The 27,799-nt window shown below is 36.2% G+C and overlaps 3 protein-coding genes across 6 annotated transcripts in view; 2 read left to right on the top strand and 1 right to left on the bottom strand.

The window, feature by feature from the left end:
* The window catches only part of rasgrf2a (Ras protein-specific guanine nucleotide-releasing factor 2a), a 33,828-nt gene extending 16,633 nt beyond the window's left edge, over positions 1 to 17,195 (top strand). The window contains exons 11-28 of one of the 3 annotated variants that reach the window (XM_052607603.1): positions 13 to 79; positions 191 to 327; positions 977 to 1,059; positions 1,944 to 2,192; positions 3,355 to 3,447; positions 4,062 to 4,465; positions 5,321 to 5,446; positions 6,360 to 6,449; positions 6,590 to 6,696; positions 9,733 to 9,845; positions 10,737 to 10,797; positions 10,885 to 10,988; positions 11,092 to 11,176; positions 12,529 to 12,726; positions 14,260 to 14,339; positions 14,425 to 14,542; positions 14,645 to 14,713; positions 15,682 to 17,195. In XM_052607603.1, the coding sequence (XP_052463563.1) occupies positions 13 to 79; positions 191 to 327; positions 977 to 1,059; positions 1,944 to 2,192; positions 3,355 to 3,447; positions 4,062 to 4,465; positions 5,321 to 5,446; positions 6,360 to 6,449; positions 6,590 to 6,696; positions 9,733 to 9,845; positions 10,737 to 10,797; positions 10,885 to 10,988; positions 11,092 to 11,176; positions 12,529 to 12,726; positions 14,260 to 14,339; positions 14,425 to 14,542; positions 14,645 to 14,713; positions 15,682 to 15,780 (2,283 nt within the window). In that variant the 3' untranslated portion in view covers positions 15,781 to 17,195. The remainder of the gene's footprint in view (positions 1 to 12; positions 80 to 190; positions 328 to 976; positions 1,060 to 1,943; positions 2,193 to 3,354; positions 3,448 to 4,061; positions 4,466 to 5,320; positions 5,447 to 6,359; positions 6,450 to 6,589; positions 6,697 to 9,732; positions 9,846 to 10,736; positions 10,798 to 10,884; positions 10,989 to 11,091; positions 11,177 to 12,528; positions 12,727 to 14,259; positions 14,340 to 14,424; positions 14,543 to 14,644; positions 14,714 to 15,681) is intronic. The other 2 variants (XM_052607604.1, XM_052607605.1) reach the window with 2 other exon arrangements.
* Positions 17,196 to 17,763: 568 nt separating this feature from the next.
* Positions 17,764 to 22,865, top strand: ckmt2a (creatine kinase, mitochondrial 2a (sarcomeric)). 2 transcript variants are annotated; one of them, XM_052607607.1, is made up of 10 exons: positions 17,764 to 17,910; positions 19,014 to 19,204; positions 20,172 to 20,370; positions 20,767 to 20,862; positions 20,954 to 21,175; positions 21,617 to 21,702; positions 21,975 to 22,098; positions 22,188 to 22,322; positions 22,416 to 22,541; positions 22,627 to 22,865. In XM_052607607.1, exons 2-10 carry the CDS (start codon positions 19,056 to 19,058, stop codon positions 22,741 to 22,743), a joined length of 1,254 nt encoding a protein of 417 aa, XP_052463567.1. In that variant the 5' UTR covers positions 17,764 to 17,910; positions 19,014 to 19,055; the 3' UTR covers positions 22,744 to 22,865. The 2 variants fall into 2 exon arrangements, with proteins under 2 accessions (XP_052463567.1, XP_052463568.1); XM_052607608.1 differs by lacking the exon at positions 21,617 to 21,702 and adding an exon at positions 21,331 to 21,416.
* Positions 22,866 to 24,517: 1,652 nt separating this feature from the next.
* ube2l3a (ubiquitin-conjugating enzyme E2L 3a) lies at positions 24,518 to 27,270 on the bottom strand. Its single transcript, XM_052607599.1, has 4 exons — positions 27,202 to 27,270; positions 26,372 to 26,467; positions 25,399 to 25,585; positions 24,518 to 25,315 (listed from the first exon to the last, which is right to left on the bottom strand). The coding sequence occupies exons 1-4, from the start codon at positions 27,226 to 27,228 to the stop codon at positions 25,161 to 25,163; spliced, it is 465 nt and encodes a 154-aa protein (XP_052463559.1). The 5' UTR covers positions 27,229 to 27,270; the 3' UTR covers positions 24,518 to 25,160.
* Between the last annotated feature and the right edge of the window lie 529 nt (positions 27,271 to 27,799).

Genomic DNA, 27,799 nt, shown 5'->3' with positions numbered 1-27,799 from the left:
TCAAAACCACAGCAAGGAGGCACGCTGTCTCTGATAGAGTGCACGCTCATCGAGGAGCTGGACGCCAGTGATGAAGACTGTGAGTGGGACTTCAGACAGCTTTATTAATACCATCAATCCTAGTCCTACCAACATGAAGCTAACTATCAATGAAGTCGATGTAGTGAGGTTTGATTCTCCATCTCCTCAGATAATGCTGCTGGTCAGGGGCTCAGTCACCTGGAGTTTAAAATAGTGGTGGAACCTGCTGATGGTCCGTCATTTTCAGTGGTTCTGCTCGCGCCGTCTCGACAGGAGAAAGCAGCCTGGACCAGCGACATGAGCCAGGTACAATCTGCACAATACGTGCAACACAGTGTGTGCATCTGTAGAACAAACCGCAGACAGCTTTTCTACGAATATCACAACTCATACGAAGCAAAAATGCACGAGAAATGAAGTTTATTCAAAAGCAGAGATTCAGTCAAACATGAAAGAGCAGAAGTTCATGTTTTGTAGCTAGAAATCAACATGCATGAAATGCACAAGAGCGAGAAGTTTCCATCATATTTGCATTGTCATAAATAGATTCACTGACTTTACGGTAAAGTTTTTGCATACTATTTTTAGTATGAACAGTCTTTTATACACTCTGCACTTTGGATGAACCGGTATGCAAATTGGGGTTAATACTGGTGGCTGTTTTGGTCTTTTTGTTTCTCTATGTATCTATACTGTTACACCCTTCAGATTAACTCTTTAATTTAATTTTATAGAAACAATCTGAATAGGAAAAAAAGACCTGATGTTATATGCTTCCAGTCTCGGCCTAATCAGACAAATGCTGATCACTCACAATAATGATAATGATTGTTAACTCGTATATTGTGCGCTCTCCTAGTTTGATCATTTTGATCAAATATTATTGCATTTGCTTCTGTGTGAGAGTGAAGTCACTGCATTCTGTTTTTCTTTTCTACATTTTTATGTCATTTAGTGCATCGACAACATTCGCTGCAATGGCTTGATGACCAGCGTGTTTGAGGACAACTCCAAAGTCACTGTGCCACACATGATCAAGTAAAACACTCACTCCAGTGTTATTTTATATATATATATATATATATATATATATATATATATATATATTTTTTTTTTTATATATACATCTACATTTTCAGTCATTTTGTTATCTGCTTTAGTCAATTTTTTAGGGTTTTAGCTTTTTTTTATTTTTAGTTTAGTTTTAGTAACTTTCATGTTTCAATTTAATTTCTAATTTTCTTTATTTTTATTTGAATTCAGATTTATTTATTAATAGAAATACATATATTTGTTATAAAAACATGTTATTTTATTTAAACATGCATGTACTTAACATAAATATTTTCATTTTAAATTCATATTTATTTACACTTATAAACACACACACACACACACACACACACACACACACACACACACACACACATATATATATATATATATATATATATATATATATATATATATATATATATATATGAAAAAATTAACAAACTAGTTAAAATGTTATTTTAATTATTTAAAATAAAGATATTTGTAAATACAGTAAAAACATAGTTATTTTAAAATGAATCATATTTTTATTAAAAAATGTGACAAATATAAAAACAAAATGTATATTAAAAATATAAAAAAATATTTTATTTGCTTAAAATAGAAATCTATTTAAGAACACACACATATATATGTATACATTTTTTTTTCTTAGCTGCCAAGACATCATTCTTAATTTTCATTATAATTTAAGCTTTTTATCTAATATTCATATTTTATTTCATTTCAGCATAATTCCAATTTACAAAAAAAAAAATAATAATAATTTGTTTAAATTTTAGCTTACAGTAACAACACAGAAATCGCATAGATGAATTCAACATAAATAGTAAACAGTTGAATAATCTGCTCGTTCATATCTGCAGGTCTGACGCCCGACTGCACAAGGACGATGTGGACATCTGCTTCAGTAAGACGCTGAACTCCTGCAAGGTGCCACAGATCCGTTACGCCAGCGTGGACAGACTCCTGGAACGACTGACCGACCTGCGCTTCCTGTCCATCGACTTCCTCAACACCTTCCTCCACACCTACCGCATCTTCACCACCGCTGCTGTCGTGATGGACAAACTGGCCGACATCTACAAGAAACCCTTCACGTCGATACCTGTCAGGTTAGAGAACCACACACTCTAGCAGCCTTTAGAGTTTTTTCTCATTCAGTGCAAAGGAATTGTATTTATTTAATTGTTGTTTTTCTTTGAATTGTTTTGTTTGACTTTCACACATTCAAAACATGTTCTTCATCCTTTTTTTGAATGCCAGTCATCACTCTTCATTTGAATCACTATGATTTTTTTTTTACTCGGCAAGAATGTATTAAACTGACCAAAAATTTATCAATAATAATAACAATAATAATAATTTTTTTTTTTCAAACTGGAGTAATAACGTAAAAAAAACTAATAAAAAATTTCAGGTATTTGTGATGTTTTCCATTAATAATAATAATAAAAATAATCAAATAATTAAAATTAGAGTATTGTCATGAGAGAAAATAAAACAAAATATATCGTATGTTATAATGGTTCTTTTTTTATAATTAATATTTATTATTATTATTAAATATTATTTGGAAAATATAAAATCTTACCGACCACTATTGAATGGTTATTAATTAATGGAATATTAGGTGTGCGTATCATTTTTGATATTCAATTCATCTTTTAATTATTTCTTTATCAAGGCAAGGCAAGGCAAGTTTATTTATATAGCACATTTCATACACAATGGTAATTCAAAGTGCTTTACATCAAAGAAAGTAAAATAATCATGAAAATAATAATAAGAAAAAAAACAAGCAATTTTAAAACTTTTAAAATGATTAAAACGTTTACTTAAAATCAATTTAAAAACAGTTAGAAAATGATTTTATATAAAATAAAACAATGAAAATATAGTTCAATCAGTTGGGACATAGCACAGTGCTCATTCAATAAATGCACAACTAAACAGATGGAGGTTTATCAGTTTTCAGTTGGATTTAAACACAAATGAGATTTTCTGCATTTTACTGAAAAACCATGTTATTCGATGTTACGCCCAATTTAAAACATGCAAACTGACGGCATAAAAAAAAAATGTAATCCTGCAGAATATGTGCAAGAAAGGTTAAAATATATAAAAAGCACATAAAATTATTTTCTTTCACTATGGATTTTTATTTAGACAAAACCATCATTTCTTCAGCTGCACATAAATGTTATACTTTGGCTCCATCTGTGTGAATACAGTGTTCCCACAATCCTCCTGTTCCTCCCTCACTGTCACTCGCAGGGTTCAGTATCATTCGTCCGACCGTTTGTCCATCACCTCCATCTGTCCAGACTACAGCCTGAAGATCACAAGGCTAGCGCTGGACCAGTCCAAGTAACTCATCACCCGTCTCTCCCTCTGTCCCTTTAGTTTTTCATGGGGACTTTTCCCTCGTGTCCTTTTCAGACTTTATTTTCCCTCATGTTCATTCTTATTAGCAGTAAATCAGCTTTGTTGTCATAATGTAGTTTTTCATGCTTGTTTTCCACCCTCTTTCTGATCCTTAAGAGTAATGCAGGTTGTATGTGCTACTGTACCTTTAAAGACTTATATACAGTCATGTGAAAAAGAAAAGACACTCTTGGTTTTCCCTTCCCAAATTAATAGCAGCAACAATTGCTTCTCTAAGATCATTACTGACGTCTTTCCTCTTTGGCGTTGAGTTAACACACACCTGAAGGTTGCAAAACTTAAAGGTGATCAATGAATCATGATAAGTAATGACACGTTGTGATATATCATGTGTTGTTGTTCATATTAAATATTGAGACGTGCCAAGGACCAGATGATTTTTTTTTTTTTATCATGTCCTGATACTGAAACACCAACCTTTGTTTTTCACATGACTGTGTGTAAATGAGCTCTGTTGGGATGATAGATGAATAATAGATGGATCTGGTTGTGCACTGCATTTATTTACTCGTTTCCATCTTACGCTGATGGATCAGGTCCCTTGAGCTTTTCTTCGCCACCAACCAAGGCACCTGGAGTGGAGAGCACCTGAACAACAAATCCCCTCGGCTCTCTCGCAAGTTCTCCTCTCCTCCGCCCGTCTCCATCCCCTCGCGCACCTCTTCCCCCATCCACTCCCGCAAGCTGTCGCTCAGCTCTCCTGTGAGCTCTAAGGGAGGTGCGTTGGATCTGTCGACGGCATCTTTCTCTGCGGCCGGCAGCCCGACGTCTCCCTACAACCCCGTCATCACCTCCCCTCCACCCACCTGCACCAAAGCCCCTCTGGACCTCAGCCGGGGCCCCAGCTCTCCAGAGCTCAGCCCCTCCACCCCAGAGGAGAGCGGGGAGCTGCCTCGTATAGACGCCTTCTGTGGGAAGCTGCGACGGAGTATTCGACGAGGTGAGTGTTGTGGGTGCGCTAATGGACAGCTGCAAATGGACAGAAAATCAGATGTGTGACCCTGGAGCACTAAAGCGGTCTTGAGTCGCTGGGGTATATTTGTATGCACTGTATGCGTCAAAATGATCGATTTTTCTTTTATGCCAAAAATCATTAGGATATCAGGTAAAGATCTAGTTCCATGAAGATATTTAGTAAGTTTTTCACCATAAATATATTAAAGATGAATTTTTGTTTCGTAATATGCATTGCTAAGAACTTCATTTGGACAACTTTTAAGGCAATGTTTAGATTTCTTTGCTACCTCAGATTCCAAATTTTCAAATAGTTGTATCTCGGCCAATCATAACAAACCATGCATCAATGGAAAGATGATTTATTCATCTTTATGGACCTTTCTTTGTGCACCGGGGCACAGTCATGCTGGGCCTTTTTTCAAACAGTTCCCACAAAGTTGGAAGCAAAACATTATCCAAAATGTCTTGATATGCTGCTCATTAAGATTTCCCTTCACTGGAATTAAGGGGCCTAGCCCAATCTCTGAAAAAACACCCCATACCTTTATTCCTCCTCCCCTAAATATCTGACAATTGGCACGGTGCATTCACACAGGTAATGTTTTCCTGGCATCCGCCAAACCCAGACTTATCATGAACCGACTTATTGCAACGACCCATGTTTTCACAAGTGTTTGAAAAAAGACGACTGCATGGCTAGGTGCTTGTTTTTATACACCTGTGGCAATGAGTCAGATTTAAACACCTTAATTTCAGTTATTAAGAGGTGTATCCCAATATTCTTTGTCCATATAGTGAAGATAGATGCATGGCTGATGTTGTATGATGTTCCTGACAGCTGTACTGGAGTCAGTATCAATGGATAAGTTCATTCCTGAGACGCCCACGTCCAGTGATTCTGGAGACATGTCTCCATGCCTTTCACCGTCCACCCCCCGACACCTCCGCTACAGACCACCTACAGGTACTGCTCTCTCACTCTTAGATTTTCATGGATAGCTTTAGCACACTGTAAGAATAAGGTTATGACATATACATATTGTACACTTTCAGTAGCATTTGTTTTTCCCCATTAAGTTCATGTGTAAGTTGAGGTTTCCTAAACCAAATACATCATTTAGTTTAAGATTTTTAAACCAAATTTAATGGGACATTTTAAAACATCTACTCTTAACAGTCAAAGTTGGAACACAACTGACTGAATGTTTTTTTTATTTGCATTACATTTTTTATTTCATTCATTAATTTTTGTAAATGGATGAGTTGAACTTTGTAGTGCAGGAAAAGCATAAAAATCAAAGTCCAGGAAATTAACTTCTTCTGTACTGTTTAAAAAGCATCCCAAAATGCACCTCATGAAGTTGGATTAGTTTAATTACAATAAACAGTCTGCATGGATTGGGAAAAAGGATTTAAATGTTTGCATTAAATCAGATTAAAATTAATTTATGCATTTAAAATATGCTTTTATCCAGAGTGACTTACAGGCTAATATTTTTTTACCTAACATGTGTTCCCTGGGAATCAAACCCACAACCTTTGTACAAGCATATGTTAAAGGAACATTCCATTTTTTCATTTTGCAAAAATTGTAGGAACGTTACTTTTAAACATTCCCTGAACATTCAAAGATGTAACATTTAAAAAAATATGTTAGACAAACATCCAACAGAAGAAAAACGTTCCATGAAGGAAGTATAAATAATGTTTGTTTGCAAATGTTTTGAAAACATTTGGACAAACATTCTATTAATGTTACTGGAAGATCGTTTGCCAGAATGTTTGCCAAAGTTTAGTGAACGTCCCCAGGTTGCCTGGATTCATCTCATATTTCAAAACAAGAAAATCAAATTTTCCATGATATGGTGACTTCATAGGTCAGTCTCCCGATGGCTCCCGTTGTGCCGTGTCCCCCGCGTCCGCCTTCGCCATCGCCACCGCCGCAGCTGGACACAGCAGCCCGCAAGGTTAGATGACACTGATGGGGTCGGACAGCTGCCCTCGCCGCTGAAACACATCTCCCATCGGGTCTTTGAGGAGACATGACACGGCTCTGGTTAAGCTTTCATATCCTCATCTAACATCTATTCTACTGTCTCTCATTCAGGATTTACCAACCCGGAGAAATCGTACGATAAGGAGTTCCTCATCCGCAGGGCCGCCACCAACAGGGTGCTCAATGTCCTGCGCCACTGGGTTTCCAAACACTCGCAGGTTTGTTGACTTGAATCATTTCCAAGCTGACATTTTGTTCCCAATGCCCTGCCCTTGAGTGATTTATCAGTCATAACAGAGACACATATCTTGCAAGGAGGATATAATGCCTTAAAGGTAACCTATTATGCTGTTTTTACAAGATGTATAATAAGTATGTGAATTTTTAGCTCAAATACCCCACATATAATTTTTTACAGCTTGTTGAAACTGGCACTTTTAATGTACAGTATGAGCCAAAATGCGCCGTTTTGTATTTGTCTCTTTAAATGCAAATGAGCAAGGGGTTCCCGCCTCCCTTTGCAGAAGTAGGCGGAGCTTCAACATCTCATGCTCCGGAAAAACAGTACAGTCTCATGTAATCTGACTGTACTGTGCAGTTAATGCGTGTTTATGAATTACATAGACGGGGAGCATGGCACGAATAAAAATAACGAAAATCTCATGGTGCCTTCGCGTGCCATCACATTATGAGTTTGACATATTCAAGCAGACGACTTCACATTGCTTTCACATGCAATTTTAACTACCACATTCCTATTTACGATCATTCTGGTAGCATGTGAAAACAGCATCAATGAAAATAGGCAGAGATAATGGTAGATTTAGCAACATTAGCCTTCTAATCTTTTGGAGAACAAATTATGATGCGTTTGTCTGGAGATGACGTTCAAACAAGAAGCATCGATCGCTCTTTCAGAAGCAACCTTTGCACAACTCCAGCGCTGGACTGACCCTCGTTTGTAAGGCAGTCCGGCGTAAAATGATTAGCATAAACATATAGGACTTTTAATTTTTTTTCCTAGACAGTTCCTTCGAAAAGTTATTTGAACCACCGTGTCCTCAGTGGTGTATTGAGATCTATGGAAATCTGGAACCACTCATTTAGAGAGACTGTTTATGATTTATTGGGATTATTAATAAATGATTGGATGGATTTTTACATTTTTAGGCTGGTTTTCACACACTGTGGCCACACAGCTTTGTTCAAACAGCTTAGTGATTTTTAAGTCAAGACACAAGAAATAAACAGTGTTAAAATTTTTGATATCAGCATACTTCCACAGCTGATTAATCAATTATTTTGTATTACGGTTTTTCTAATGAAATATGCGCTCATTTGCATACATCTCCAGAATATTCAAAACATTGGATAAAGTCAGGTTTAAAATTCCTGTTTAATTTTGTTGATATATTAAAGGGATTTTGAATTCCTCAACAGCAATATAAATCATCCTAACGATATATGAACAATCCCTTCAGAATATAGATATAAATAAAACTGTAATGTTTGGTGGATGTAAATGCTCCCGAAATGGGGGGTTAATAAAAACTAATAGCTAACTAATAAAATAAACATTTAAATGTGTATTTTGGATGTTTTAGTCTGAAGGAAATTTGTAAAAATAAAGAAAAGCATAATTGCAATTATTAATTTTTTTAGTAATTATTACTGTTTTTCTCACAATTTTGAGAACTGTTAATTGTGAAATATAAAGAAAAGGCTGAATTGTGCAAATAAAGTTGCAATAAATAATAAATAGAATATTGTGGGAAAAAAGTAAAAATTGCAAAATAAGATGTAAACTAGAGATTCTGAGAGAAGTCAGAATTGTGAGATGTAAACTTGCAATTTCAAGAAAAAAGAGACACAATCTTAAGATAAAAAGTATCAATTACTATTTAATTTTTTTATTCCATGGTGGAAACAAGACAGGCAATGGAAGCAAAATAGTCCAAAATATCAAAAGTGGCTTATTTAAAAATGTTTGTGTTTCATCTCTAAATATATTCCACCATTTACTCTAAATCTTTGTTTTCGGTTGTTCTCAGCTGGTTTTGTAACAGGAGAATATTGATTTGTGATCTAACAAGATTTTTTTATGGTATCAAAGCACACAAAACATCCTTAAACTCATTCTCATGCTCAAACTTTTCCACTTACGCATGATTATATGATTTATTAGCGGCATTTTTGATTTGCATTTATTATGTGACCCGGACAGACCTGCGGCCCACCAGTTTCAAACAGCTGCTGTGACGTGTCTCACACCTCATGAACGTATCTTTGTCAGACCTGCTTTGGCCTTCAGTCTTTCACCGTGTGCAGTAGTGACTGCTCTGAAATGTCAGCGGGCCCCTGAGGGCCCCGTGCTGTTAACTCATGTCAGGGACAGAGCAGCATATCACTTTGCACTACAGCTACATGCACCCAGAAAACACTAAGGGATTATTTAAATTGCTATATATTAAAATATATATAAGCACTATATAAATAAAATTGTGTTTCATGTTTACTTTACATATTTACTCAAAATTCTCTAATATGGAATATGAAAATGTATTATTTAAATCCACTATCATTCCAAAGTTTGATGTGAGTATGATTTAACTTAATTAATACTTTAATTCATCAAGGATGCATAAGATTGGTCAAAAGTGACAGTAAAGACATTTGTAATATGAAAATAATTACATTTTAAATAGTTTAAATACTACTTTATATAAATGCTTTTCATTTGAACTTATTCAAAAATCACGGTTTCTGTGACAAAATATGAAGCAGCACAACTGTATTTTAAACATTGATAAAATAATTTTTTGAGCAGCAAATGATTTCTGAAGATCATGTGACACTGAAGACTGGAGGAATGATGCTGAAAATACAGCTTTGGTCACACGCATAAAATACATTTTAAAATATAATATAGTTGAAACGATAGAAATTATAATGATATTTCAAAACAGTACTGTTTTTACTGTATATTTGATCAAATAAATGCAGGCTTGGTGAGCTAGAGAGACTTCTTTCAAAAACATAAAAAATAATAATCTTACTCGCCCCAAACTTCTGAACAGCAGTTACAATAAATTAATTTAAGCTGTGCATGCACACAAACACCATTTGTGGTGTCTACTCACACTGACCAATGTTCATGTCCGTTCTTCTGCAGTAATGGTTGGGTCACGTTTACATACACGGAGTGCATAAATTACAGGAACATCTTCCCTGAAATGCTGTGTTTGTCTTTGTAGGACTTTGAGATGAACGCAGAGCTGACGACGGCTGTGATCGCTCTGCTGGAGGAAGTGCTGCGAGATCCAGATCTTCTGCCGCAGGAGAGGAAGGCCACAGCTAATATACTGAGGTGACACACCAGCAAACTGAAATCAGACTGCATTTGTGTGCTTAAGATGCACGAGTGATAAATCTGTACAAATCTGGTAGAATTTGTTTGATGTCTCACTGAAAGGTGAGATAGATCACCTAAATGATTTATGGTCTACTCCTCCACTAGTATTCAAAAGTTTGAGTTTGTTAAGATACAGTAAAAACTGAATTCTTAATTCAGTAATTCTTTGTAATATCATTGCAATTTCAAATAACTTATTTTCTATGTGAATTTTGTTATGCATTGGTTGCAATAAGGAATCACACGACGAAGGAGCAGCATACTGTGGAAAAGACTTTAACGATAAATGACAAACTCTGGGTAAACTAAGATAGACAAAGACTAATGCATGGATGAAACAATGGGCCAATGAGATAATTAGTTAACACCAGGTGAATGAAATGACTAATGAAAATGATCTGAAGGAACCAAAAAGACACTTGGTCAAAATATAAGACAGATAAAACAGCCTTGTTACAAATGTATCCTAAAATGTAGTTTATTGATCGAAGCTGTATTTTCAGCATCATTCCTCTAGTCTTCAGTATCACATAACCTTCAGAAATCATTCTGATAATCTGATTTAATTATTATCAGTATTGAAAACTATTTTAGTGAAAACCGTGAAACATCCCTTATAACATTTATAAATGTCACTTTTGATCAATTTATTGCATCTTTGCTGAAAGTATTAATTTCTTTCAAAGGAAAGGAAAAATATTCAAAACTTTTGAAAGACAAGATTTGGGGCAAATTCAAATGGAATTTAGATGATAAAATATGCACTTAATCATTTACTCGTATGTGTTGAATAAATAATTAAATGACAGAGTTTTAATTCCATGAATAATGTTCATCTTTCCCCAGTGCACTTTCTCAAGAAGAACAAGATGATTCACAGTTGAAGATTGAGGATATTGTGCTCATGGTTAGTGTGACCGCAGCACTGAAGTCCTCCTGAATTGTTTGCATAGATGCATTTCATTCATTCGGTGTCGTTTTATGTGTTCTCTAGTCCGACTCTCCGAGAGCCGAATGCTTTGAGTCGCTGTCGGCGATGGAACTAGCAGAACAAATCACTCTACTGGACCATATTGTGTTCCGGAACATTCCATATGAGTGAGTGCATCACCAGAACAACAATAAATACTTCAGAGCGCTTACGACTGAAGCTGATGGTGATATACTGCTGAATGTTTGATGAAGGTGTTTGAATTTCCAGGGAGTTTCTTGGTCAAGGCTGGATGAAAATGGACAAAAATGAAAGGACTCCATACATTATGAAGACCAGTCAGCACTTCAATGATGTGGGCAAAAATTATAAACCATAAACATACACTACCAGTCAAAAGTTTGGACATGCCTGATCATATTTTAAAATAATAGTGACTAACACGAGTTTGCACAACTTAGACTTGTCTACAAAACTAATTACAGTAATTTAAACAAACGCTTTTGGTATAAAAGATGTTGAAAATCATAAGAAACAAAACTTAAGACTTAAAATATTTACTTAAAGACTCTTGAGATTAAGTCATTTAAAAAATGCATGTTCGCGGTTTTCTGATGTTGATTAACAGTATGTTATATTATCATAATATTTAGTAGTAGTAGTAGTGTTATAACTCATTTTAAAATAAAGACAGAAATATATTACAATTGCAAGTTATAGTTGTACTTAAAAACATTAAGCACATCAGACTATACAATTATTTAAATAACTTGCAGACATGGATTTAATAATTGCATTAAGCTATATCAATTATTATCATGCAGCATGAACAATGAATGAGCAATGAACAAAAATTATTTTCAGCATTTGTTAATTTACTAACATTTTTTTAATCAAACATGAACTGACATGAACATAGAATGAAAAATTGTACTTTGATTAACTAACGTTATCAAAGATTAATAAATGCTGAGAAAAATATAATGTTAAATGTCAGTTCATTTTAGCTAATGCATTAACTAATGTTAACATATAGGACCTTATTGTTTTTTTTGATAAGCAAATATATTGTACTAACAAGAGTACATATAATCAAACATGTCAGGAGTAGATATATATGTAAATATAAATACATATGCACAAATACAAGTTAGTACATAAATAATGCAAGTTAGTAAGTAAATACACATTTACATATTACAAAAAAAATCTTGTACATATTAAAACAGTTGCAAAATTCTTATTGTGTTCAAGTTTTTACTTTTACATATTGTCTCCAAATATATTATGATAAAAATTAATTAAATAAGATTTTTTTAAATATATTAATTAATTTTATGAATATAAAGTTTTATTATAATTGTAATTAAAGCAAATAAAAATACAAACTTCATGACCACAAAATAAAAACATTTTAGCATGACATCAGCTTCTACAAAATTAACAAGAATTGTAGCTTTTCTTTGTAAAAAAAAAAAAAAAAAAAAAACGAATTTTATTGTAGGTTCTCTCTCACAAAAAAAAAAATAATTATTTGTAAATAATAAAATGAATAGTTTGCTTTACATCAATTCACGAACTCCTGCTGTTCCTCCAGCACTTTCTCACATCTTTAAACCTGAAAAAGACAACATTAAATATGCATGCATTGAAACGTAAATGTGGTGTGAGTGAGTCAGTATAACTTCTTCTCAATTTTTTGATCAGATGAGTAATCTGGTAGCGTCTCAGATCATGGCTCATGCAGACGTGAGCTCCAGAGCAGCAACCATTGAGAAGTGGCTGGCCGTGGCTGATATATGCCGCTGTCTCAACAACTACAACGGCGTCTTAGAGATCACATCCGCTCTGAACCGCAGCGCCATCTACAGGTTAAAGAAGACTTGGGTCAAGGTTTGCAAACAGGTGAGTCGAGAAAGCCACACAGATTCCAAAGGATTGTAAACTAGTGTGAGCATGTGTCCTCTTTTCCCCAGACATGTCCTGGCCCGGGATTTCTAAACTGCTAAAATGTCTGGGTTTTGCCTTGTTTTCCTTTTAAAATGCTATCTACAGTCCTCCCGCTACGAACTCCCGAACTGACTCAAATGATTCGCGAACCCGCTCTGAACTCCCGGACTAATTCAAATGATTTGCGATCCCCAAACTAACTCAATTGATTCGCGATCCCACTCCAGGCTCCCGAAAAGACTCAAATGATTCGCGAACCCGCTACGAACTCCCGAACTGATTCAAATGATTCGCGATACCCAAACTGACTCACTGATTTGAAAACCCGCTTTGAACTCCCGAACTGACTCAAATTATTCACGAACCCACTACGAACTCCCGAACTGACTCAAATGATTCGCGAACCCGCTACGAACTCCCAAACTGATTCAAATGATTTGGAAACCCGCTTTGAACTCCCGAACTGAATCATATGATTCGTGAACCCACTACGAACTCCCGAACTGATTCAAATGATTCGCGATCCCCAAACTGACTCAAATGATTCGCGAACCTGCTACGAACTCCCAAATTGATTCAAATGATTTGCGATCCCCAAACTGACTCAAATGATTCGCGAACCCACTACGAACTCCCGAACTGACTCAAATGATTCGCGAACCCGCTACGAACTCCCGAACTGATTCAAATGGTTTGCGATCCCCAAACTGACTCAAATGATTCGCGAACCCGCTACGAACTCCCGAACTGACTCAAATGATTCGCGAACCCGCTCCGAACTCTCGAACTGATTCAAATGATCATAGATCTCTTTCAGTTGTTGTATGAAAGATTATTTTTCATTAAAGTTACAAAAGCTTTTCAATCAAGAGCAGTGAGTGATTTCTTTGTTGTTGCTGTTTGATTAATATAAAGACAATATATATGCACTAATGCACTCGTATAACACTTTCATTTGAGCAGAATATCTCAATAGAAACTCCTACTTACATATTTGCTGATGTTTTCAGATTACAAGGACTTTTTCCATAATGCAGAAGGAGCGTGTGTTTATGGCTGCCAGGTTGTGAAGATAAAGTAAACAACTGGGAAGAAAATGTATCAACTCATGACAAAAGCTTTGATTGGGGGATTCACACTCTTGAAATCTAGCAAATACAAGCTTGTGGAAGCTTCTTACCAATGCAAGATTATGCAATAAAAACCTTTTCAGGATAAATAACAAGTGGGCAAATATTACAGTTGATTATGCTTAATAAATCAATAGAAGCAGAAATCCTGATCACGATTAAAATATGATACATTGTACAGGCATAGGTCAGAATATTTTTCAGTCATTACCTTTAGCAAGTAAAGAAAAGAAAAGAAAAGAAATCCTGGCCAGGACAGGAAAAATGAGGAATGATCACCTAATGTAAACAAACACGGTTTTTGAGATTTTGGTGCATGTCATTCATTTTAACCATGTGGGATTTTGCTTATTTTCAGACCAAGGCACTTATGGACAGACTCCAGAAGATAGTTTCATCTGAAGGGAGGTTTAAGAACCTAAGGGAGACTCTGAAAAAGTAAGTTTGAGTTTGTAAGATTTACACATGATATATACAGTATAAACTCTGTGATTTTATACTAAGAGAGATATTTGTTCTTCAGCTGTAACCCTCCATGTGTGCCCTATCTGGGCATGTACCTGACGGATTTGGCGTTTATCGAGGAGGGAACGCCCAACTTCACAGAGGAGGGTCTTGTCAACTTTTCTAAAATGAGGATGGTATTTAGACAATCCTCCAATTTACATGGAAATGATTTGTAGGATGTCACATCTCAGGATCTGTAAACCTGTCTTCAAATGTCTTTTTGCTGTTTTTCACAGATCTCACACATTATACGAGAGATCCGACAGTTTCAGCAGGCGCCCTACAGGATAGATCTGCAACCCAAGGTACTGTCTGAACGTTTAGGGGTCTTATGGAAGAAGTAGATACAGAACTGCTTCAGGCAAAGTGCACACTTCAAGACAGAAGCTCGTTGCTCATGCACTTTAACCCTGTAAAATCTGACATGTGAAATAATAGGCAAAAAAATATGCATTGTTTAGACGGAAACATTTTTTATGTTTTGATGCATCAGTCATTTATGGCTCATATAGTGTGATATAGTGATAATATGGAGGAAAAAACAATTGAATTTTATTCAGTCACAAACTATAAAATATGCAGTTTGGTGCAGATTCTGATATTTATGTGGCCAAAAAGTAAGATGAAATTCTGATGCTTGTAATGTAAATCAATGAGATCTATATAACAGGATAGCAGATATTCACATAAAATTATATAAATATCAGTCGTCTGCACTCTATATCTCCAATAATGTGTTTTAGTAAGATGAGATTGAAATGATCAAAACATAATGCAATGCAATCCAGTGATTATTGATGTAGATGAGATGAGACAAAAAAGGCTCATTCAAAGATATTGAGGGGGCTTGTGAAGATCATTCCTCAGTGAAAGTAAAGCTTCTGGAAACAAATGCTCCTCAAAAGATCCTGAGGATCAGATTTGAGACTCTAAAACATGATTGATCAGATTTGAGAATCAGGTAAAGCTGAGGTTCTTCAGTCCAGAAAGAGTTGATCTGGAGATATTACTGCAGTTATTCTGACATTCACTTGATAAAATCAGTCAAGATTTGATAGCAGAAAGACACGTGAAGCCTGAGCTAAAGGTGGAGGTTTGTACAATTAATTAAAGGTCAGACAGAAGACATGGAGTAGATTGAGTGTGCAACAGGTTTAACAGCAAAGTTTTGATCATTTAGAAACCTTTGAAATGTGCGTATCAAATACAGTACAGTAGCTTTATAGCTTTAAGACTCTCAATTTATGTTACATATCGCCGTTTCTTTTCTCAGGTAACACAGTTCCTCCTCGATAAGACTCTTGTAATGGACGAGGACACACTTTATGAATTATCTCTGAAGATTGAGCCAAGACTCCCTCCTGCAAACTAAACCTGATGTTAATGTTTACACCAGACTCAGATATCAAGTAAGAAACAGTTTACGGGATTCTTAACTTACATCTCAACTGAAGTCTGTCCACTATAGAAATGACAACCTATCCATATATTTACTTCATTCCATGTCATTTGTTTGTGTCATAATTATTCTTTTTTTTTTGCTGTAAACTCAGGTTTAAATGTGCCTTTTTGTATATTATATAAATATTATGTACAGTTATAATATTTCATAGAACTTGTTTCTAGCATGATGCATTTTAATAACAAATTTGATAATCTTTCTTTTTACCTGAATGCAAAATATCAGTTCCATTTTTAAAATCTGATCATTCCCTTACTATAATCAGAATCATATTTGTATGCTTGCAAAATCTGTTCGTATGTCAAGAAATGAATTGTTGATGTTCATTGGTCCAATTTTGACATGCAAGTTTCTCAATCACTCCTCCATAATAATCTGCCCGCATGTATGAGACTCATGTCAATACTTTGATCCACTGGAGTTTGCAAGTGCAACCAAGCATGTTTGCTGTTTAGCATAAGAATTATGTTTTTAAGTTTTTGTCATTTGTTAATATTACTCTAGGTATCATCCGTTTACACAGCAGGTCAGCTGCATTTTGCCATGTTTTAGCATTTGCTCATTTAGCATGTTTTTGTTTGAAGAAATATTTGGTATTTTTAGCATGTGTTTGCATGAATCTCTACTTAATCATATTCTTAATTTATATATTTTTAGCCATTTCTTTTGTTTGAAGCATTTGATACATATATTCTGCACTTAATGGCACCCTTCAAAGAATCTGATGGTACAATGATGGTAATGCCAAGGTAATTTTGTCTTGATTTATTACCATATCCATGTACTATGGTATTTACATGACACTCCACACTGTGGTAGCATACCATGTCAAGAAAAGATACTTTCTGCTTAATGCAGAAGAAGTGGTTCATTGTTGGCATGAAATCATTCACCAGTTTAGTTTTTGGTTGTTTTCTTAAAGTTTTCTCCTCTCAGCTGTATCGTGACAGTATTACATTTTACACAGTGTTTCAGAGTTTCTATGTGTGCATTTAAGCCAGTTTTGTACAAAGAGAAATAGAGTATTGTTTAATTCAAACATAGGTTCAGCAGACTATGTGCAGTACCCTTTTTATTTATTCTGGTATATATATTATTTTAACTTGTACCTGGAAAAGGTAGTTATTGTAAACATTAGGCAGCCCTGCTTTTTTTATTCTTTGTTTTTTCAAATAATGCTGTCAACTCATGATACTTCCTAAAGGAGTGTCTTTACCTCTTTTCATAAATGAATTCACATCTTTTTTCAGTCATTGACATAAATGTGCTGTACATCTCTCCATGATGTAGCTGTAACTAATAAAATAAACCTTTTTTTTGTCTCATCTTCTTTATGCTTGTTTTCCATTATGCATTTAAAAGATGAATAACCCCTTATGAAACAAAAATATGTTGCAGTATATTGGAAAATATCATGTAATGTATTAGGCATATATTCTTATATTTATTTTTTCCAATATATTGCAATGTATTGAAAGTGGCAATAATTTGTATATTTTGCAATATATTTTATAATATTTGTATCATCAATATATGATTAAATATATTCAAATATATAATATTTTAGAAAATAAAAAGGGAAAATAATATATTACAATATATTTTAAGAAATATATTGGTAAATATATTTTCCTTTCGTAAGGGACAGCAAACAATCGTTTAGATAATCAGACTATGTTTTTTTCATTCTAGCCAGCAACCTTGCTGCCTGTCTGTGCATCAAAAAGTTACTTGATAAAGGGATAAAAATGTGATTAAAGAAGTATTGTAGATGTCCACTTGTCCTGGTAAGACTAAGACGTTTTAAAGAGCTGGTAGTGGTTCTATTTAAGAGACTGCGTATGGTCCAAAATGCTGGACTATGGCGGCAGGTCTCAAGGACAAGTCGGACGACAAACATGGGTTATGACCTGGCATTTACGTGGAAGAGGATTGGCCATCAGGTCCGCTTCTAATCCCATATCCTGGGAGGAGCGCCAGCTTTCCTCACAGACTGTGTGCTTCCTGACACAGCCTACTGTAACAGAGGAGACTCTACAGGTAAAACTCTCTTCTCTTATATTACTAGCTCACAAAAATCACTTTAATGTCAATATGTATCCGGAGAAACTTTATTTAAATTGCAAATATTGAAAATGCTGGATGCAAAGTGTCAACGATCAACTGTTTTATTTGCTTTGATATTTACTTATCATTTAATAACAAAGTGCACTGTAGTGTATATATGGTATATCTTTTTAATTATTTTTCTAATTTGGTATTTTGTATTGAATGACTGTAAAATAGATTGCAGATACCTATATAGGACAGGTTACTATTTCAATTGGAATCCTCTGTTTGAATCACTGTGCCATCTTTAACTACATTAAACAGTAGTTTATCTTATTTAGTAGTACATTCTGGACTAATCCTTGATTTAGAATCCTAATAATCCCCAACACTTCCACTGAGAGATAGACATTAAACCACAGTCAAGTGCTGACAGGCCACCTGAAGTAGAAGTATCGCAGTGTTCATGGTTTTGCTGTATAATGTAGATCTGAGTTCAAGCTGAGAGATTCTGGTTGGGACTTGTGTCTGCTTGTGTGACCGGATCAGAATGTCACGTCAGAGCACGAGGACTCGGGGTGGACTGGTGCCAGCTGGGGCTCGGTTCCAAACACTTCATGTAGTCTGCTAGTCTATTAATAAGACTAGCACTTTTAGAGTCCAGCTGCAGTGTCAAAAGGACTTTGTCAAGGATGTAACCAAATGTTAGAGTTTAAGAATCTGCTGTGGAAAAACCAATATTGATTGGACTTCCAAATTTTAGAAGTGTATTTGAAATGGATTTGATGTGTTCCTTTGACAAAATATTACAAAATTATGCTTGGATTGACTACTTACCTATGCCTTACATTTAGAACAATTCTCAGAAACATTCCTCCATAACTATCCTTTAGAAACTGGTTTAGGACAATTAGTGGAAGGAATTAATCAACCAGTCAGAAACAAGTAAGCCGCCATTCTTAAATCAGTTGACACTTGTCAGCTTAGGACACCATCAACTAACACAAAGATTGTTTGATAATGTAGCTACAGTCTTTAAAAGAAGTATTTACTGCTATGATTATTGTGAAGAACTTGCCACCTTGTTTTACCAGTGCTGATCCCATCAGAACTTTTTGACAAGAAACGGTTTGAAGATGGCAAGCTCTTTCGCCAAGGTGATGTCGAGCCGCACCACTGGCTTGATCATGGCAAGTCTTGGAGCTGGTGCTGTGGCAACCGGTTACTTGATGAGTGATAATGCTGCCGTCTCTGCAGATCAGAGGAGGAAACTCTACCCTCCCAGGTAGGCACTCAATGCAATATTGATAATATTGCATAACAAATAGCTAGTCTGTGTTTAATAAATATCTAGATTTGATTTATGATTACCACTGGTCACTTAACACACTGCTAAAATGCATGAGAAGCTGATAAGATTTTAACATTCAACAAATGCACCCATGAAGAGTGAGGTCCTTTCTTTTCCGTTAGCTTACTTGCACCTGTTCTGTAATGGAAAAAAATATGATCAGATGGTCATAAAGTACTGTAGTATGATGAAGTATCAGATGTTAACTGAGTGAAAGGTAAATGGGTGGGAACATGACACTTAAGAAGCTTATGTCCTGTCCCTCACGCCACCTTATTTGCACTACTCTAATAGATGCCAAAGATCAAATCAGATCAGCAGTCCAGGATTTAAGTTTCTTAAAGGGACCAACTTTGAGGAGAGTTTATCTTTTAGAGTGATCAAAAACCAACAACCCATACCTAAATGCATACTTGAACCATCTATCAAGAAACCACAGTAACTGTTTCTGATCAGTCAGTCTCCTGTTGCATTCCTATAGATTTTGGATTAAGGCCTGGTTCACAGGAAGTTCATCTGCCTCAAAAATGCCTCTCTCGTTCTTTGCAATCCTTTAAATCCACGCTGACTTAATCCTGGATAGATAATCAGTTAGTAGTCCACTAAAAATTCCTCACTAGTGTAGTCTCATAATTTGACTAAATCACTTAAACAAGTGTGCCATTTGAGCCAGGGCCAATTCTGAATGCAACTACTGAATGAATAGACAGAAATGACTTTCTGTAGTGCTCCCTGTTGAGTTACTCTACTGCTGAACAGACTTCATTCCAACAAGAATGCCATTGGGCATGATAGCCAACAATTTGGACATTATTTTCCTCTCGGTCAACACTTCCACAGGCTCTAGGTCTAACCCAAAGACAAAACATGACTAAAGATGTGACTTTGTGCTCCTCAACAGTGCTGACTTCCCTGACCTTCGCAAACACAATAACTGCATGGCCAGTGCGCTGACCCCAGCCATCTATGCCAAACTGAGGGACAAGATCACCCCGAACAACTGGACTCTTGACCAGTGCATTCAGACTGGTGTGGACAACCCTGGTCATCCCTTCATCAAGACAGTTGGGATGGTCGCTGGTGACGAGGAGAGCTATGAGGTACAGCAATACATTCAAACTACCTCATGCATTTCTTTTTATGTGACATCCAATTTCTCTTCCCAAGGTTGTTTTGTTCAAACCTTGATGAAAAGATCAGCTGGTCAACAGCATGCATTTTGTTTGGGATGCATGCTTTTTAACCAGATTAACCAGCAAGACTTCCTTGACCATCCTGCTTCGCCAGAATGACCAAGTTTTGCTGGTTAAGGGTACAACTATGTTGGTCTGCTAACTATACCACCACTAAACTAAATAAACCATCTTGGCCAAATCTAATTTATTATTATATAAGCTGAATTTTTCTGGCTTTGCCTCTCCTGTGTTTTCAAGGTAATGTTGTGCAAACTAATCTAGAGACAACACCCTTGACTCCTCATCTGAATGATGTTGCAGGTGTTTGCCGAAATCTTTGATCCTGTAATCAAGGACAGGCACAATGGCTATGACCCAAAGACCATGAAGCATCCCACTGACCTGGATGCCTCCAAGGTGCACGTCTTTCTTCATGCAAAATGAGTTTCTCAGATTTCCATTTAATTGTATTTTCTATCAACATTTCCTTATTGTCTTTATCTTCCAGATCCATTCAGGTGTGTTTGATGAACACTACGTCCTATCCTCCCGTGTGCGCACAGGCCGCAGTATCCGTGGCCTCAGCCTTCCCCCTGCCTGCAGCCGCTCTGAGCGACGTGAAGTCGAAAGGGTCACGGTCCAGGCCTTGGCTGGCCTAAAGGGAGACCTCTCTGGTCGTTACTACAGCCTGACTGAAATGACTGAAGAAGAGCAGCAGAGACTTATCGATGTGAGTTACTCCCATAAAGCATTTTCAATAATGGGATACTTTGGTTCCGACAGGGTTCTAGGTAAAGTGTTTGGTTGATAATGTGATTGGGTTTAACTGAGTTGCTTCCACAAATCATGATACTGAACTATTCCTTTCATGCTGGCATGGCTTAGGAGCATTTCCTTTTTGACAAGCCTGTGTCTCCTTTGCTCACTGCATCTGGGATGGCCAGGGACTGGCCAGATGCTCGTGGTATATGGTAAGACTAGAGGGAGAGAAAACAAGCCATGGTAGTACAACCCCAAACAGTCCCCACTCTTTAGTTCTAGACCCTTCTTCCTATCTTCCATGTTTTTTGTAGGTTGCATTTGACTCAAGAAGTGTTCCAAGTGTCTGGTCTTCCTCTTATTCTGTGATCCTCCTCCAGTTCCACCTTGTCTTCCTTTCATCCTTCTGTAGGACCACTTCCTGTTTGACAAACCTGTTTCCCCCTTGTTGACTTGTGCCTTTATGGCCCGAGACTGGCCAGATGCAAGAGGCATCTGGTATGGCTTTAGGAAGTTCTTGGCATGATTTGGAACACCTTTTGCATAACTAACAATTATATCACAATATAAATATTCTCACATTTGCCTGCAAGTAAATTACTGCATTCAGATAAAACATATTCATATGTTGCTTCAATGTTAGATTGAATGCATGACATAGGATACTTATGTAAAATACTCTTCATTCATAAAACAAAAAGGACTTGCTGGCATGACTGACGGTACAGTAGAGCTCCTTTTTGTCTCTTAAACATCCAATCATTTGCAAGGCATAACAATGAGAAGACATTCTTAATATGGATCAATGAGGAAGACCACACCCGTGTCATCTCAATGGAAAAGGGTGGCAACATGAAAAGGGTGTTTGAGAGGTTCTGCAGAGGACTCAAACAGGTAAAAACACACCTCCTTCATACTTTTAACTATTAACCAACTTATATGGAATTGTCCTATGAGGTTAATGTCTTCCATCTTTTGGACAGGTAGAACACCTGATTCAGGAGAGAGGCTGGGAGTTTATGTGGAATGAACGTCTTGGCTACATCCTGACCTGCCCATCCAATCTGGGTACTGGCCTCAGGGCTGGAGTACACGTCCGCTTGCCAAAGCTCAGCAAGGTAACATTAATTACCTTGATCTTCTAGTAAGAGCTTTTGGATATAAGGTATATCCAGTGTTGAAACCTGTCTAATGCAAACAATTGATTGTAGGACGCTCGCTTTGGCAAGATCCTGGAAAACTTGCGGCTGCAGAAGCGTGGCACTGGAGGTGTGGACACAGCTGCAGTGGGTGATACTTTCGACATCTCAAACCTTGACCGCCTGGGCAAATCCGAGGTAGGTCATTCATAACCAGTGGGTTAACTACATGGAGTTTTACATGCATAAGATTTTCAAACTCTGGTGTGCTTTTCTTTACCAGGTGGAACTTGTGCAGCTAGTCGTCGATGGTGTCAACTACCTTATTGAGTGTGAAAAGAGGCTGGAAAAGGGCCAGGATATCAAGATCCCCGCCCCCATCCAACAGTCTAGGAAGTGAGCACTGCTCTTTTAATGAAGGATGGACCCAGCAAGAGAAACATGGACACTCCTTCCACTAATCCCAAAACCGAAGGTCTTATATGTATAGAAAGCTCAATAAAATGTACCCTAAACTACAAATGCTTTCTGATTTCTTCTGATATTTGTGCACACAGTTAGCAACTGGTAGAATGCTGCAATTACAATCAACAAAAATTATTTGCTTGGTAGCAGTGTAAAGAGCTTCTTTTGTTATAACAGAAATGTTCTAGTTTTGTAACGTCGCCTGAAGTGTACTGTATACATCTTATGTTGCTACCAGAAGCTTTTTACTCTAAAGTATTTAGCAGCAGGATGTTAATAACAAAGCCACACACAGTTGCTCTGCTGTCATAGACACTGAGTTTATCAGATCAACATTTAGCTAAAGTTCTAAGAACCCAGTAAATGGACACATGGCCCAAGTACTACACTATCAACCAAAGACTGTTTTTTTTTTTCTCTGTCTCAGACTTCTTGATAAGTCTGAGGTCTGTCTCAATGTCACCTACTCAGTATAGGCTATTTGATCATCTGGGGAGTTGACTGAGTAAAAACATATTTATACTCTATGCAAGCACAGTTTTTGTCTGTACATTATAAAGTGCAGATAGGCCCAACCTCCTTAACACAATGGTTTAAACTAATTAATTTAACTCCAGACACTGGCCTCCCGTCGTTAGACAGACTAATCCATTGGGGCTAATTTCTCCATTTAGAGCTGCTTAGTGCCTTGTCTAATAATGCTAATCTTGGTTCTATACTTAAGCGAGAAACAGGTTAGGGGTAGGGGTTAATATGTGTGCGCTTCAACTAAATGGGTTCACTTTGTTGGCTGTAGAAGTCATGAAAAAGGTAGGTATTTTAAGGGGGTCAAAACTTAAATGTAGCCAATGACTGTGATGTTTAAACAATTTACCATCTGATAAAATCACTGTACCTTGGAACAGAGGAATGCTGAACTATATATAAAAACACTCATCAATATGAGAAAATTGCACTAATCGAGCCATTTACCTTTAATGTCCTTAATCCAGTATTGTAATCAGCTCTTCTTCCATGATTTGGCGGTTCATGCAGTCCACGGTTTCCTGGATCAGAAGCATCAAACGCCCCCTAATGGCCAAGTGCTTCAACGTTAAACATATGTTTTGTATGATTGGATTATTTATTTTAGAAGTAATAAAATCAATACATAAATTTAAATATTAATTGCATTACTCCTAATCTGATAATAAAAATGCATCCTTTAACCTTGACAAAACAGCACTATTGCTGTAACTTGGTGCAGTGATTGTGTCACCGTACTTATGTGTAAATTTCCACCAAATCCAGGAATTAACTAGTGAAGAGATATTACTATTCCGTTGTGACTGTATTTCTCACATGCAGTTGAAAGGGGATGTTTAAGTTTAAGAATTTGGTAAAACTTTAGATTAGGTTTACTGTTTACTATTAACCATTTGCTTATTAGCATGCATATTATTAGAAATATTAGCTGTTTATTAGTACTTTTAAAACATATATTAATGCATGATTATATTCTAAAACCCTTAACCCTACCCAATACCTAAACATTACTACTACAACATCCAACTTACTATCAATAAGAAGGAAATCAGTATTTTATTAAGGGAAAACTCATAGTTAATAGCGAATATGTATTTTTTAATCTAAATATTACATTAAAAAATGTATGCGTGTCCCAGAAATGTCTCGAGATACATGATGTTCAATCAGACACAAAGCCAAAACAAGTTTTGCGGTCCTTTTTATGACATCATAAACATTATATTTGTGACAGTGACTAGTTTGTGTTACAAACTGAGATTATGAAGAACATGAAACCTTATTCCACAGAAAACAGTGCAATCTAAGCAAAAGAATAAAATAAAAAAACAATTACAGAGATGAGAGGAATATAAAAGAAACATTTGCCACACACCTTTGACGTATTATGTTTCCAGTAAACAAACTATTGGATTGGATTTCTTCAATATCATAAATGTGAAAGTGAAACGACTTAACATTATACTCTGGTTCACCGTAGTATTCTGCGATGAAAACAGTCGAGATTCATCACACAGCAGATTACATGACCTGAACACATCTCTGTGCAATTTAAGAACAAATTAAAAAGGAACAACCTCTTCGCCCCCGTCCTTCCCCACCCCCAAATCTCACCACCATTATCAAGTTCTCATTCGCACGCTCCCCTCATCACAATTTCAGCTCACTTCGACACCCAGAGGCTGAGAAGTCACGGGTCTTTCTGTCGAAGGTGAAATGCAGCTGGGATGCTTCACTGGGGACCGAGAGTGAGGGCGGACTGGCAGGGAGAAACGGTTTTTGGAGGAGAGGGCAAAGGAGAAACAAGGGAAATGCGCCCATGTGATATCAGTCCACCGGCCGCTTCTCGCCGTGTTTCCTTGTAAACTCTTCCGCATTCTTAAAGAATTTTTTACGATCTTTTGAATATTCCTCCGCTAGGTCGGCCCTCAGTGGGTGTTCTGGTTGGGGGTCATTGACGAGGGCGATGAGAGACTGGATTACTGGTTAAAGAGGGGGAAACCATATTTAATACCAATATTTTAAGAGTGTGAGGCTGATAAAATGGTTTAGAGATGTGCCGTACCTTGGTCAGTTTTGGTAGCAGGTTTCCAGTTCTCAGCACTTATGACCGGCAGACACACCTGACCTTTCTCATCGATATTTGGGTGGTAGATCTTGGTTTTAAATGTGATCTTCGGTGGCTTAAATGGGTATTCGGCAGGGAATGTGATCTCAATCCGGAACGCACCTTTATCGTATGGAGGGTTGTCCTGAAAAATAAAACGGGTTGCGTGCAAAAGGACTCAAATCGAGATAAGATGGTGATGTTTTTTTAATGCATGCAATTAAAGGGTAAGTTCACCCAAAATTATGAAAATTATGTAATTAATAACTCACCCTCATGTCGTTCCAAACCTGTAAGACCTCCGTTTATCTTCGGGACACAGTTTAAGATATTTTAGATTTAGTCCGAGAGCTCTCAGTCCCTCCATTGAAGCTGTGTGTACGGTATACTGTCCATGTCCAGAAAGGTAAGAAAAACATCATCAAAGTAGACCATGTGACATCAGAGGGTCAGTTAGAATTTGTTGAAGCATCGAAAATACATTTTGGTCCAAAAATAACGACTTCATTCAGCATTGTCTTCTCTTCCGTGTCTGTTGTGAGTTCGACTGCTGTGACTGTTGACGTATGATGCTGCTGACGTGTTATCTTTGTTATTGGGCGCACCAGAAAACAATTTGGACCAAAATGTTTTTTCGATGCTTCAACAAATTCAAACTGACCCTCTGATGTCACATGGACTACTTTGATGATGTTTTTCTTACCTTTCTGGACATGGACAGTATACCATACATACATCTTAAATGGAGGGACTGAGAGCTCTCGGACTAAATCTAAAATATCTTAAACTGTGTTCAGAAGATGAACGGAGGTCTTACGGGTTTGGAACAACATGAGGGTGAGTCATTAATGACATCATTTAGATTTTTGGGTGAACTAACCCTTTAATGCAGAAAACACATTCACATTCAATAAAATGCGTTCAAACTTACAGGAACAATGAGCCCTTGCCAGGTCAGAATGTTTGACTCATCCACCAGAATGTTACGGAAATTTTTCATTCCAGATTTCCGGATTTCATCGAGCTCCTGTTAACACACAGTACACGCTGGTACAAAGAAACCTGATACTTCTTGAATTGTTGAGAGATTTGAGAAACCACGAAGAGAGAACAAAATATTTTCGCTTTCACTGTGGTCATGTGAACAACTCTCCTCTGTCATTAAATATCTACAGTTATATTTACAATGTAAAAACTCGTTTTAATTTAAATATGTTAAAATGGCACAAATTCATGGAAAACACTGAGAATTTTATTTGTCTTTGAGGATTTTACAGGATGCAAAACACATGGGTTATGAACTATAATCATTTTAAACTAAAACAATTATGTATATTTTAATATAATAATATCAAATATTTATCAAAACATCGTTCATCTTAAACAGATTTGATCAATTCCGAACGATTTAAAAGGAAGAAAACACATACTTCCTGTTTCTGTTTCTCATTGTCTCATAAAGACCGCGCGAAAAACTTAATCTCTTATCTTAAACAAGTTATTATTCAATTTATATATTAATCCCATCGCTATTTTTGATTTAATCTTACTTTATAAACTTATAGATCCGCTAGTTTCTGTCTCATGGCTAAGATCGTTAGCTTCTTCCTCATCATCCTCGTCACATTTCACACTAGAGCGCTCTAAAGTTCATCTTTCCGATTAAAAGTGATTTAAGTCTAGAATACTCCTATTTACGTATGTAAATCGAGTAAAATCTGTATTTAGTGTGAATAAAACCAGATTTTTAGGAATATTTACCTTATGCAGTCGCCTACTCGCCGCCATCTTGGATCTGCTTTTGCCCACAATGCAAAGCGCTTTGAATTCACTTCATTCAGATCAAATAAATTAATAAAATTAATAAAAGCACATTTGTGCATCAGGTGTGACAAATGCAGTGTTATTTTAGCATAATTTGAAATGCTATAATCGTTTTTATCCATGTTTATTTCGTTTTTATTTGTATATTTTCTCGCGTTAATCTTTTGCAGTCTTTTTCAAGGTTTTAGTAATTTTGTTGTGTTGTGTGTTTATATTATTATTATTATTATTATTATTATTATTAGTCTATGTAGTTTTTATTCATTATAATTACAGTTTGAGTTATTTTAGTTAAAAATATTAAATAATAAATAATATAAATAATACAAATATTATTTTATTTAAACTGCATATTATTTCCGATACTATATAACTATAATAACCCTGTACAAATGTATTGTTTTTCTGGAATAAATAAATAATTAAATAAATATTAATATTAAATATTAGGTAATATAAATATTTATTCAGTCATCACCAATATGTGCTGCTGCTTCCTCAATTGTGGTTACAATGTAATTCGTTTCATAAGCTT

Source organism: Carassius gibelio, chromosome A10 (genome assembly GCF_023724105.1).
Source record: "Carassius gibelio isolate Cgi1373 ecotype wild population from Czech Republic chromosome A10, carGib1.2-hapl.c, whole genome shotgun sequence".
NCBI lineage: Eukaryota > Metazoa > Chordata > Actinopteri > Cypriniformes > Cyprinidae > Carassius > Carassius gibelio.
This window is presented reverse-complemented; position numbering and strand designations above follow the sequence as displayed.